General features: G+C 50.1%; 1 protein-coding gene across 2 annotated transcripts; it reads right to left on the bottom strand.

The window, feature by feature from the left end:
- Positions 1-463: 463 nt before the first annotated feature.
- TLCD3A (TLC domain containing 3A) lies at positions 464-11,707 on the bottom strand. Of its 2 annotated transcripts, XM_004058207.5 has the most exons (5): positions 11,166-11,687; positions 10,751-10,834; positions 5,875-6,076; positions 3,318-3,413; positions 464-2,129 (listed from the first exon to the last, which is right to left on the bottom strand). In XM_004058207.5, the coding sequence occupies exons 1-5, from the start codon at positions 11,285-11,287 to the stop codon at positions 1,860-1,862; spliced, it is 774 nt and encodes a 257-aa protein (XP_004058255.1). In that variant the 5' UTR covers positions 11,288-11,687; the 3' UTR covers positions 464-1,859. The 2 variants fall into 2 exon arrangements, with proteins under 2 accessions (XP_004058255.1, XP_055223056.1); XM_055367081.2 differs by lacking the exons at positions 464-2,129; positions 5,875-6,076 and having other exon boundaries at positions 3,321-3,413; positions 11,166-11,707.
- Positions 11,708-13,610: the final 1,903 nt, after the last annotated feature.

The following is a 13,610-nucleotide window of genomic DNA, read 5'->3' as shown; positions in this document are numbered from 1 at the left end:
CTATGAGAATTGGCTGGGGACATGTTTAATGTGTGAGATGAAAGGGGGAAAAATATGTCCCATCACTCCCTCCATATCCACACCCTCCTTCACAATGGGGCATTACTCAGGTTCTCCTCAGGTAAAGTAGGCTTGGCTCCTTGACCAATAATAGGTCTTCCACTCTCCCAATTCCTAGTAAGATTCACTTATGAAGAGAGGAAAGGGTCTCAAGTTACGTGTGACCACTACGCTTGAACTCTGGGAACCTTCAATGTATTACTGAGACCATGAACCACACAAATAGGTTTGAGTGAGGTGTGAGCTAGACCTTTCTGGAGGCTGAAAGCATTCACACACACACCCCTCTGCTAGTTACATGGACACAGACCTTGAGCCACAGCACACGGCAGCCAGTCGAGCTAGGTCACAGGATGATTCTTACAGGACACTGATATTGATGTATTTCACAAATGAGAATAAGTTGGGAATGTTAGTGCAATTTAATCACCGTAAGGGTGACTTTTAAAGATACACTGATAGTTAAAAAAAAAAAAAGACAAAAAATAGCATTTTGTTTTTTAAATGGCACCCATTAAAGACTCAACAGTCAAAATGAGACAGATCAGTCCTTTAGACGTTCACAGACAATTAAAAGGCACTTTAAAAATCCACTTTTTAAACTACCACTTGAGAACACATGGTAGCACAGTCTCAAATCCATCCTAGTTGATCGGGAATGATGAGGGTTGGCACCAGAAAATCCTGCTTGCAGAAGGGGGCGCAGGTGTCGGTCCACAGGACAGCCACTGGCCAGGCTAGCTGCCGCCTCACTCCACAGCCTTCTGTGGCTAAATGGCAGGACGGACACACAGGAATGGGCTTTGGACCACAAGCTCTGGCGTATCGGGAGGCTAAGCACTCAAGTACTCTGCAGTCTAGATGACACATTTCGTGGTTTGGAGGACAGAAGTTGGTTTCCACATCACATGAAAAGGACAGTGTCACAGAGTGGGGTTACCCAGTAAACAGCTACCAAAGCCATCATTTCACGTTTCCCTGTAGTTTTTATGAGCACGCCCTCTGCATGTGGATATGGGGAAAGCTGGGCATGAAGGGGTGTGTTAAAAAGAACAGTATCTGTGACTGACTGCGGTAAGCTCACAAGTTTGACACTGTCAGACTTACCAAGTCAGCCTGCAAAGGTTGTGCTGACCTCTTGGCCACACTACCTACTCAGGTTCCCATCCATGCCTCCTGCCTGCCCCCACCCCCAGCCCCACCAGTGAGACTTCTGATTGGAAGTCGATAGACATAAGAATTCAACTCTGACCCACGGATGAGAGGATGAGGCAAAGAACCAATGGGTTATCTAATAAACGATCAATAACTACCTACCCACAATGATTGTCCCAGGCCAATGTCACAAGAAGACATTGCTTCCAAGAACCAAGTCATCCCTTGCTTCTGCGGGCCCAGTGCCATGGGTACTGCCCTGAGTGGTTTGGAAGGTGGGTAGCTGCTGATACAGGGACAGGCAGATGTGCAGACACTTACCACCCTGGTCCACCGATCTCACCCCATGCTTCCACCTCCCAGAGCTCTTGAGATAAGACCCTAAGAAGGATCCTTGGGCTTGCATTAAAACCACTTTGCTGTCCATGGAGGTCTGACAGGACCCAATAGTTGTTACTACAAAAGTGCTTTTGCAAATAGGGCAAGTTAGAAGAAGGAGGTAATATGAATATTCTTTAGAAAAACTCAAATCCATCTGCTTATCAATACCCAAAGTCTGAGGCCACCCAGGGCACAATTTGGTCCATGGAATGCTGAGTGGAGGAGGCAGCTGGTGTGAGGCTGCGCCTGACTCCCAGGAGCATTTAGCCATCCTTTTTGGCTTGGGGAGTGTCAAAGAGCCGGACTGCCTTCCTGCACAGCAGACAGAACCAGTAGATCTGAGGAGCTATGAGGAAGGCATTGGCCACGTTGCAGTAGAAGGGGATGCTGAAGGGTACTTGGAGCAGGCTTAGTCCCTGCTGGCGGCCATAGGACCAGTACATGAAGGGGAAGAGAAGGATCCGGCAGGAAAGGAAGGTGGCCAGCGTGAGGATTCCATTCACCTTGTACAGAAGGGTGTGCTGCTGCTTTAGCTGCAATAGAAGAGGAAGGAAAAAGGTAAGGTCACCAAGAAGCTGAGCATCAGGGAGCGACTGGCCCAAGTCCCATCACAGTAAATGCCACACAGGTGCAGGTGCTCATCAAGACCTTGGCTGTCAGATTCCCTGGCGCCCAGACGTTTGTCTAGTTTTCTAACACTTGGAGAAGACATTCTTGAACACTATCATATTGAGATGTGCAAATAACCTCATTTTCTCCAATAGTGGTTTTGAATTTGACCCAGGCCACCCAGCTGACAGGAGTACAGGAACCGTGGATTAAAGTATGTGTGTAACCAGGGAAAAAATAGAATGAGTTGTATCAAACTATCAAACTTAGATCAAACCTACAATTTCACCCCCACTGGCTGAGATGACCAGCTGACCTTTAAGGCTGTTGAAGGATCTCTCATCCCACTCTCTTGGCACTAGGGATTTCTCCACACCCACCATCTCCGAAGGAAAAGCAGAATCCACTCCCTCCCACACTCTTTCTGCCATTTAATTCATGCATGCCTGAATCAGAACCCTCACTCTCTCTGCCATTCATTCATACATGCCCGAATCAGAACCCTCACTCTCTCTGCCATTTCATTCATACATGCCTGAATCAGAACCCTCACTCTCTCTGCCATTCATTCATGCATGCCTGAATCAGAACCCTCACTCTCTCTGCCATTCATTCATACATGCCCGAATCAGAACCCTCACTCGGTCTGCCATTTCATTCATACATGCCCGAATCAGAACCCTCACTCTCTCTGCCATTTCATTCATACATGCCTGAATCAGAACCCTCACTCTCTGCCATTCATTCATACATGCCCGAATCAGAACCCTCACTCGCTCTGCCATTTCATTCATACATGCCTGAATCAGAACCCTCACTCTCTCTGCCATTTCATTCATACATGCCTGAATCAGAACCCTCACTCTCTCTGCCATTTCATTCATACATGCCTGAATCAGAACCCTCACTCGCTCTGCCATTTCATTCATACATGCCCGAATCAGAACCCTCACTCTCTCTGCCATTTCATTCATACATGCCTGAATCAGAACCCTCACTCTCTCTGCCATTTCATTCATACATGCCTGAATCAGAACCCTCACTCTCTGCCATTCATTCATACATGCCCGAATCAGAACCCTCACTCGCTCTGCCATTTCATTCATACATGCCTGAATCAGAACCCTGCCCAGCGACACAAACGGAGTGCTCAGTTCTGCCGTGAAGATGCAGCCGACAAAGAAGTCCCCAAGGTCTCCCCGGAGCCTCTGCGGATGATGAAACGAAAAGGGGAAGTAAGTGGAGGTTAATAAACCACCAGAAGGAAAATTCCAACGAGGGCTACTGAAAAGGGTAACTGTGACGGGCAAAGGACGCTCAATAGGCAAGCGCAGACTACTGTCCCGCTGCTTCCGTGGCAACAGCACTTTGATGGTCCAAGCCCTAGGATCCAGAGGCAAATTCAGACAGATGACAGCGTCCCACACCAAGCTCTGAATTTTAATGACAGCCGGAAGGAAGGCTGCAGCCTACTTTTGTGTATCGAACTTAGTCATGCCAAGACACTCAGCCTGTTCGGTTCAACAAAATGTGCCAGGCCCTGTGCTACATGTTAGGGTCTCAAAGCACCCTAGATGTTCTGGTTCCTAGATGGTAGGTCTGAGACTTCTTAAAGAATTTATTGCACGTTACCCTTTTTATTTATTTTCTTTTTTTTTTTTTGAGACGGAGTTTTGTTCTTGTTGCCCAGGCTGGAGACCAATGGCGTGATCTTAGCTCACTGCAACCTCTGCCTCCCGGGTTCAAATGATTCTCCTGCCTCAGGCTCCTGAGTACCTGGAACTACAGATGTACAGCGTCACACCCGGCTAATTTTTGTATTTTTAGTAGAGACGGGGTTTCACCATGTTGGCCAGGCTGGTCTCGAACTTCTGACTGGGATTACAGGCATGAGCCACCTCGCCCGGCCTCCTTTTTCAAGAAAGCAGTAAGCATGGTAAAATATCAGCTCTGCCACTTAGTACCACTGAGAGATATAAGAATACTCTTAGAGCCCCAGTTTCTTCATCTACAGCATAAGGCTAATAGCTTCTAATATTTAGCAAGCTATGAACTTTTAAATCACATGCCTGGCAGGGCGCGGTGGCTCACGCCTATAATCCCAGCACTTTGGGAGGCTGAGACGGGAGGATCCCTTGAGCCCAGGAGTTCAAGATCAGCCTGGGCATCATAAGGAGACCCCATCTCTTTATTTAAAAAATAAAATAAAACTACATGCCGGCCAGGAGCAGTGGCTCACGCCTGTAATCCCAGCACTTTGGGAGGCTGAGGCAGGTGGATCACCTGAGGTCAGGAGTTTGAAATCAGCCTGACCAATATGGTGAAACCCCGTCTCTACTAAAAATATAAAAATTAGCCAGGCGTGGTGGCGTGCATCTGTAAACCCAGCTGCTTGGAAGGCTGAGGCAGGAGAATCACTTGAACCCGGGAGGCAGAGGTTGCAGTGAGCCATTGCACTCCAGCCTGGGCAACGAGCAAAACGCCATCTCAAAAAAATTAATAAATAAATAAATGAATAATTAAAAAAATAAAACGCATGCCTTCCCCTGGCAGGCACTCAAGAGTGAGGAATTTCCCCTCAGCTTTCCCACTGCTTTTCCTTGTTGGGTGGGCTTTTATGGGGAAATGGATCTGGGGAGAAAGTAGGAGGCTATTTGCTTTGAGAATCTGTGTTTTGTGACCTAAGAATAATCCACACAGTGCTCTCTGGCACTGTTATGTTGCTTTGTATTATATTTGTATTTTATATTGTTTTTATCTTGTATTGAACTAAGGATAGAACCTCTGACAAACGCTAGGGAATCACAGAGCGCTGGGGGTTTGTTAAAAAGAATAAAAAGAATGTTGGGGCCAGGTGCAGTGGCTGACGCCTGTAATCCCAGCACTTTGGGAGGCCTAGGCAGGAGGATCACTTGAGTCCAAGAGTTTGAGACCAGCCTGGGCAACATGGAGAAACTCTACAAAAATTACAGGAATTAGCTGGACGTTGTAGTGTGTGCCTGTGTTCCCAGCTTCCTGGGAAGCAGAGGCAGGAGGATCACTTGAGGCCAGTAGTTTGAGGCTACAGTGAGCTGTGATCCCACAACTGCACTCCACCCTGGGTGACAGAGTGAAACCCTGTCTCAAAAAAGAAAAAGTATGTTGATGTTGATGTTGGTAAGGAGGATCATGAACGTTTCACGTGTAATGGTGTTCCTCCACTATTCACCTGGGGGAGGTGGCTCTGAAGCAGCAGGCACAAGGAGAATGGGTGCCTATGAGTGGCAAAGAAAAGAGGGGCAATCCCGACTCCTAAGTAACGGTCAAGACATCCAGCTCAGGCCGGGTGCAGTGGCTCATGCCTGTAATCCCAGAACTTTGGGAGGCCGAGGTGGGCGGATCACTTGAGTTCAGGAGTTTGAAATCAGCCTGGCCAACATGGCAAAACCCCGTCTCTACTAAAAATACAAACATGAGCCGGGCGTGGTGGTGGGCACCTGCAATCCCAGCTACTCAGGAGGCTGAGGCAGGAGAATCGCTTGAACCCGGGAGGCGGAGGTTGCAGTGAGCTGAGATCACACCACTGCACTCCAGCCTGGGTGGCAAAGTGAGACTCTGTCTCAAAAAAAAAAAAAACAAAAAAAAACACCCAGCTCAACCCAGCTGCTGGTCTGTCCTCGAAGGCCATACCTGTGCGACTGGCACTAGGACAAAGAGAATGACTGCATGATGTGTGATCATGAGGCGGTTTCGACTTAGGAAGTTTCGAAGAGTGAGGGAGGGCGCACGGTTCTGGTCTCTGGTTCGGCACCATTCACAGAGGTACATGGCGTACGAGTCATAGATCATGTATGGAATCAGAAACCACACATATTCCCGGGCAAGCCAGTGCCTGAAAGAAAGCATATGAATAGCCCGTGAAATCATTGTGGATATCCATTATGAAGGCTCACAGCCAAGCTTGGTGCTTGATCAGCTATTATTATTCCAAATACTTTACAATAAAGATGTTGAAACTGATAAACAGGGAGAGTAGACCACTTGCTCTCAGTTTCAGGGCCAATTCATGAGTGTCAAAGGCAAAAAGCAGGCATTCACTCAGCCCTGCCTGTTGAAGCAGCTTGCTGTCACTACTTGTCTGACTTAGCTACTAATTTGTAGTAGATGTTCTGGCATTTTGTGATAAAACTGATTTTGATATAGATAGATATACAAATGATTCAACAGCCCCACCAAGAAGCTGGTTTGGAAAGTGTCCCAAATCACAAATCCAACATTTCTAGTTTAACTCCTCAGCTGCTCAACAGTTGGGGGTTTTACTAACTTAAATCCTGGAACCTGTGAGTTTTCTCTTGTCTGCATGCAACCCCACTCTGTGGAGTTTCTGGGAGGCAACCCTGGCCATTTTCTTTATAATTCTAGAGCTGGCCGGGTTCGGTGGCTCACAACTGTAATCTCAGCACTTTGGGAGGCTGAGGCAGGTGGATCACTTGAGGTCAGGAGTTCAAGATCAGCCAGGCCAACATGGCGAAACCCCGTCTCTACTAAAAATACAAAAATTAGTCAGATGTGGTGGCGCACACCTGTAGTCCCAGCTACTTGGGAGGCTGAGACAGGAGAATCACTTGAACCCGGGAGGCGGAGGTTGCAGTGAGCAGAGATCACACCACTGCACTCCAGCCTGGGTGACAGAGTGAGATTCCATCTAAAAAAAACAAAAACAAACCCAAAAAGCAATTCTAGAGATAATCTCAATTCCATTAAGAAAAGCAGGTCTGGAGGCTGGGCGTGGTGGCTCACACCTGTAATCCCAGCACTTTGGGAGGCCGAGGCAGGCGAATCACGAGGTCAGCAGTTCGATACTCGCCTTATTAACATTGTGAAACCCCGTCTCTACTAAAAATACAAAAATTAGCTGGGCATGGTGGTGCGCACCTGTACTCCCAGCTACTTGGGAGGCTGAGGCAGGAGAATCGATTGAATCTGGGAGGCAGAGGTTGCAGTGAGCCGAGATGGCGCCACCGCACTCCAGCCTGGGCAAAAGAGTGAGACTCTGTCTCAAAAAACACACAAAACACAACAAAAAAGAGCGGGTCTGGAAATAAGCCTGGAGCTCAAGGGCCACATTATGGCGGTTAGGTACCAGGAGAGAGGCTAGGTCAAAAGACAGTTTTCCCATTTACTTATCCAAAGGGGCTGAATCAGTATTTGCTGAATGGAAATCATAGTTGATCACCGTCCTAGAGCAGATTAGAAGGGAAGCCTCTACAATTCATACAATGTGGTTCCCAATGATAAGCATTCCACAGATGTTTTCTGTGAAGAAACATCTAAATTGAAATCATGTACTATTTGAGGATTCCATTCACGTGGTCAGCAAACGTTTGATGAGCATCCACGTATTAGGTAGAAAACCGTTTCATTTTATGGTTCTCAAACTACCTGAACATCAGAATCACCTGCAGTGCTTGTTAAGCGCTCCAGTCCCCAGAGATTCTAAATTGTAAGCCGAGGGCCCTGAAATCTGTATTAACTTTGTCTCTGATTTCGGACGCAGCCAGTCCGCTGAATCGCAACATTGGAAATACAGTCTACAGAGGCGCCATCTGAATTTGTGCTCTTGAGCAACTCCACACTTACCACGGCATAAATAATGAATAAACAAATAAGGCAAGCAAGTAATGGCAAGTATAACACACTTGTAGGTGAATTCATTAGCCAGGTTCCTTTTTTTTTTTTTTTGTTTTGGTTTTTGAGACAAAATCTCACTCTGTCGCCCAGGCTGGATGTAGTGGCGCGATCTCAGCTCACTGCAACCTCCGACTCGTGGGTTCAAACGATTTTCCTGCCGCAGCTTCCCGAGTAGCTGGGATTACAGGCACCTGCCGCCACGTCCGGCTATTTTCTTTTTTTTTTCTTTTTAAGTAGCGATGGGGGTTTCACCATGTTGGCCAGACTGGTCTCAAGCTCCTGACCTCAAGTGATCCGCCCACCTCAGCCTCCCAAAGTGTTGGGATTACAGGCAGGAGCTACCGCACCCGACCTAGCCAGGTTTCTTTTGGCCAAAAAGATGCCATACTTGTTCCAATGCCCATCTATGGTCTCAGGTGCTTTCTTGAAGCAATTTCAAGTAAAATACCTATAAACAGCTACTAAAATTTTAGCTGAAATATAACTGGCCTCTCCCGTTGAAGGGAACCTAGGGTTTTCATGTTTTCACCAATTCAGAGAAGAGATCTGAAATTGTGACTCATGAGTAGAATCCTCTGAAGATTTATTAGCAAGAGATCTGGATTATAATCTTCACTACTACTAGCCTGTGATTTAACTTTCTTTGTAAAATGAAGATGATAATCCTTGTCTGTCTTACCTGTCAAAGCTGCAGTGAAGATTAAATAATTAAATGTGGGAAAGTCGGCCGGGCACGGTGGCTCATGCCTGTAATCCCAGCATTTTGGGAGGCCGAGGTGGACGGGTCACCTGAGGTCAGGAGTTCAAGACCAGCCTGGCCAACATGGCTTTACTAAATATACAAAAATTAGCCAGACGTGGTGACACATGCCTGTAATCTCAGCTACTCAGGAGGCTGAGGCAGGAGAATCACTTGAACCTGGGAGGTGGAGGTTGCAGTGAGCCGAGACCTCACCACTGCACTCCAGTCTGAGTGACAGAGCGAAGACTCCATCTCAATAAAAAGAAAGGCCGGGGGGAGGGGGAGTCCTTTTAAATGTTAAAAGGTACTATACAGGCTGGGCACGGTGGCTCACACCTATGATCCCTGCACTTTGGGAGGCCTGAGTGGGAGAATGGCTTGAGCCCAGGAGTTCAGACCAGCGTGGGTGACAGAGCCAGACCCTGTCTAAAACAACAACGTACTATCTGAATTAAGTACTTAAATTGAGAAAACCACCTGGAGCTGTGACTTTGTCATTTTAGTGTCTGAACCCCTTTAAGAATCTGACTAAATCCTTGGCCCCATACCACCTTCTGCCTATAATTTGGGGGGATTTTTAACTTCTTCTATCTAATCACATTCTATACGAAGGCATAAAATGAGAAGGCATATAATAGAAAAATATTTAGTATATAGTATATGAACCCTGAAAGGCTTTTTTGGCCGGGTGCAGTGGCTCACACCTATAATCCCAACACTTTGGGAGGCCCAGGCAGGAGGATCGTTGGAGCCCAGGAGTTCAAGACCAGCCTGGGCAACATAGGGAGACCCCTGTCTCTACCAACAACAACAACAAAAAGTTAGCCAGGTGTAGTAGTGTGTGCCTGTAGTCCAAGCTTGGGAGGCTAAGGAAGAAGGGTGGCTTGAACCCTGGAGTTCAAGACTACAGTCAGCTATCATTATGCCACTGCACCTCAGCCTGAGGTCTCGACAGGAAAAAAAAAAAAGTAAAAAATTTGCTGGGTGTGGTGGCTCACGCCTGTAATCCCAGCACTTTGTGAGGGTGAGGCAGAAAAATGACTTGAGCCCAGGAGTTCAAGACCAGCCTGGGCAACATAGTGAGACCCTGTCTTTAAAAAAAGAAGAAGAAGAAGAAGAAGAAAAATTGTACCCAGCCACACCAATATTAACCTTTGGTGTCTACAATCGATGTCACTTGATCTGTCGTAGCATCTACTTATTCATCGCCAATAGCCAGTTTTGTTTTTAAAAAGGCAGAAGAAAAGCACGAAAATCATGACCACAGGATTGATCCCAAGTAAGACCGCAGGCTAGAGTGAGACGGACGGCCTGCTCAGGCCCCTCGCAGTTCAGTCTCAGCAGGTGAGAAGCAGGACTTGGCAGAGCCCACAGGAGAGCAGGGCCTGGAAAGGCCGTTTAACTTCCTGCACATCCGACTGTGGTCCTTCAACTTGGGAGAAAGTGAGTGTGATTCTAGCAAGACCGGTGGGGAAAAAAAAGGCTTGAAATAAAAAAATAAAAGCACCACCATTGTCCAGGTCTAACTACTGTACAAAGTCGACTATTCTGGTCTTAATTTATGATTTGTTTCACTGGAACTGCAGATAGGTGCACATTTCCTGACCTGCCTCTGGACTGAGCTCTAAGAGACGTACAAGTCCGTGTTGTAAGCGCTGGGAACCTCTCAACCACCTTTAGCAAATCTGCAGGAAAAACAAGAGCGGCGTTTCCGTGGAAAGGGGTGGTGGGTTGGTTCCTTTCCATGGCTGGGGCGGGGGGGGCTCTGCTAACCACACTGGACGTATATTAGCCAATGATGCTCCAGAGTGAGAACCCAGTGAAGCCAACTGCAAGAATCAGAAGCCACACTCCCAGTCGTAAATGCTTCCACGCTTATCTCTTCCATGAAGGACCTGGATCCCTGGCTCACACCACCTGAAATCAGACTGCGACTCTGTCGTCCTCCCTCATTTCCGTGGACTTTCTCCTAAGCTGGGGGTGCTCGAAGACTCCGGAGAGGAAGAAGGAGCCCATTGTGGTGCCAGCTTTTCCCATTAGTCAGCTTTCTAAGCGCGTGTGCTGCGAAAGAGCCAGGGCCTGCGAGCTACTGAAATGTGACATTTGCAATAAGCCCCCGGCCCGGGCTCTTACCTGCCGGTGATCACGTCGTCGCAGGAGCGAATGATGAAGATCCCCGAGCCGGTGGCCAGCACGGCGTGCACTGAGGAAACCAGCCTAGCGCAGGCGGAGAGGAAGACAGCGCGCGCGCTCAGTCCGGTCCGAGGACCGCAGAGAGCCCAGCCCAGCCCTTCGGCCTGACTCTCCCCAGCCGCCGGCAGATGTGGGGAGCGCGCTCCGGAGGCTCATCGGCCATTCCCGCCCGCCCCGGCCCCGCTCCCGCCAGGGGAGGACGCGGAGGGGCTTCGGGAACTCGGGCCGCCAGGACCCGGAGGGAGCAGCCCCCTGTCTTCCTGCCGCCCCCCTTTTCCGCCCTGGGCCCCGCGGCCGGGTGGGGTGGGGTGGGCAGCGCCCCGGGCCTCGGGGGGCGTCTCGGCGGCGCCGGTACCTGGTGCTGATCATCACGCAGTCGGTGCGGCTCCATCCGGGCTGGGAGCGGCGCAGCGCCCAGGTGCAGAGCGCGAAGAGCCCCGGGAAAAAGAGCGCGCCCCCGGCCAGCGTCAGCAGCATCGGGGCTGCGGGTCCGGCCGCCTCGCTGGCGCCGCGTGGCTGGGTTCGGCTCGGCGCGCCCCGGCCCGGCCGCGCGATTTCAACCCTCCGCCCCTGTCCCCGTCCCGCCTCCGCGCGGCGCTGGCCCCGATCCCGCGGCGCGGCTCTGCGCGTGACCAGGCCCGGCGGCCGCGATAGGGCGGGGCGGGGTCTCTCGCGGTCCCTGGGCCCCGAGGGTTCCCCGGCGTCCCCGGCGGGCGGGTGGGCGGAGGCGGAGGCGGGGACCGAGGCGGCGGCTGTGGCCGGGGCCGCGGCGCGCGGGAGTTCCGAGTCCGCCGCTGCCTCGCGAGCGGCCGCGGGGCCCAGGCGGAGGCGGGAAGGGCCGCGGCTCCCGGCTTCTGTTCCGTCAGCGGACGCGCCCCTCCCCGACCTGCTCTTCTCGCCGGCCCCGGGCGAAGGGGCGGGGTGGGCGCGGGGCCGAGGAAGCCAGGTAGGAACCCCCTCCGGGGTGGGGCGAGGCCCGCGGGGAAGGAAGGGGGGAGGCGGCGTGTGGCCCTGGGTTCGCCGGGCCTCGTCCACCAAGCCCTGGTGCTTCTCGGTGGGAGGCTTCAGGATGTGGCCTCTTCCCGCACCGCCGAGATGCTTTTCCCGGTCCCGCCAGCGGCTGCAGCCGCTCCGGGGTGGCTCTCAGGAAGCGTGAGGTCCAGGGCCTCCAGCAGCCCCTCTCCACCTGCACCAGGAGGCGGACTGTGGAGGCTGCAGGCTCTCACTGCCTCTCGGCTTTGGATCTCTGCGGAGACACCATCCAGAGGCGTAGTGACTGTGGTGGTGTTCACAACGTGTCATTATTTAAAAGTATCGGGGTCGGGCGCGCCTGTAACCCCAGCACTTGGGGAGGCCGAGGCGGGCAGATAACTTGACGTCAGGAGTTCGAGACCAGCCTGACCACCATGGTGAAAACCCGTCTCTACTAAAAATACAAAATTAGCTGGGCGTGGTGGTGCATGTCTGTAATCCCAGCTACTCTGGAGGCTGAAGCAGGAGAATCGCTTGAACCCGGGAGGCGGACTTGCAGTGAGCCGAGATCACGCCACTGCACTCCAGCCTGGGCCACAGAGCGGGACTCTGTCTCAAAAAAACAAAACAAAACAAAACAAACAAACAAACAAAACCAGTTATCGGGACAGGCGTCTAAACTTGAATGAATTGGAATACATTTCATTTGTGCCAAGCACCAATCACATGGATGAAGACGGTAATTTCAGTATCATTGGCTTCTGTCCTTTAGGAACTTCCAGCTTTATTTTGCTTGGTCTGTATCTTCCTCAGCTAACAAATGTAGGGGGTGGGAAATACAGTTCATTTATGTTACTACAAATGAAAGGTATGACGGGTCTCCTCAGATCACCGTCATGCAAAATGCTGACCAAAATCCCGTATGAGGACTTCGGAACAGCTGGGCTCGGCTCTCTGGGCCACGATTTGCTGGTCCGTGAAAGGAGAGGGAGGCTGGATCACTAGCTCTTTAACGGTCTTCCAGCTCTAGATTCTTATGAGTCTATGGCTTCTACAAAGTGGCAGATGATTTCTGTTAGGTGCCAGTTAAATTACTTTAACACGGCAGTTAGTGATGTAGGAACTGGTGCAGAGTGAGCACAGCTTTTGTTTTTTTCAATTTGGATTCATTCATGATGGAGTCTGAAGATGTTTCTCAGGTTTAAAAGATAGTTTTCCTTCAGTGGTAGTATCAGTTACTAGGCTGTGGCCTTTTGGAATGAATGTAGCCTCTAACATCTTCCTATATGTGGTTAAGAAAAGGGACTTAGCCAACAGGACGGTGGCAGACAGCCTCAAGAAAAGCCTCAAACTTCATCCGCTTAGGGCAACATCTCTAACTCCCAAATTCACTGCTGACATACTCAGTGAAAGGAGAAAGCCACTTCAGGTTGGTCCCAAGGTATCTGACAAATGCGATGCTCTCTTTATTTTCACATTCGCTTGTGGACAAAACCAGCTACCTGTGAACTCTCCATTCTCTCCAGGAAAACGACTCTGTGCAGTCCACTGTCTCTTTCCTAAGCATTTATCACAGTGACTTCCAGCGCCAGCGTTTCCAGAGAGTGACAGGTGGTTACAAGTCCTCCCGGCCTTCCCTCCTTAAAGGGAGCAGCAGCTTGGCACTGAGTATGCTCGCACCTTTAAGTGGTGGGAACCAGTCTCCCCCTACATAAGAAGTTGTAAGGCATCTTTATGAATTGAAAACAAAACAACAGATGTTTCATGGATAGAAAATAGCAAGTAAAGGCCGGGCGCAGTGGCTCACGCCTGTCATCCCAGCACTTTG

Source organism: Gorilla gorilla, chromosome 19, assembly GCF_029281585.2.
Source record: "Gorilla gorilla gorilla isolate KB3781 chromosome 19, NHGRI_mGorGor1-v2.1_pri, whole genome shotgun sequence".
Classification (NCBI taxonomy): domain Eukaryota; kingdom Metazoa; phylum Chordata; class Mammalia; order Primates; family Hominidae; genus Gorilla; species Gorilla gorilla.
This window is presented reverse-complemented; position numbering and strand designations above follow the sequence as displayed.

What these genes read in the sequence shown, in the direction of transcription:
- TLCD3A (XM_004058207.5), bottom strand. Translation starts at nt 11,287, where the DNA reads ATGCTGCTGACGCTGGCCGGGGGCGCGCTCTTTTTCCCGGGGCTCTTC. An exon ending in TGCGTGATGATCAGCACCAG is followed by an intron (nt 10,835 to 11,165) that starts GTACCGGCGCCG and finishes CGCCTGCGCTAG; the next exon opens with GCTGGTTTCCTCAGTGCACG. An exon ending in TCCTAGTGCCAGTCGCACAG is followed by an intron (nt 3,414 to 5,874) that starts GTATGGCCTTCG and finishes CATCATCCGCAG; the next exon opens with AGGCTCCGGGGAGACCTTGG.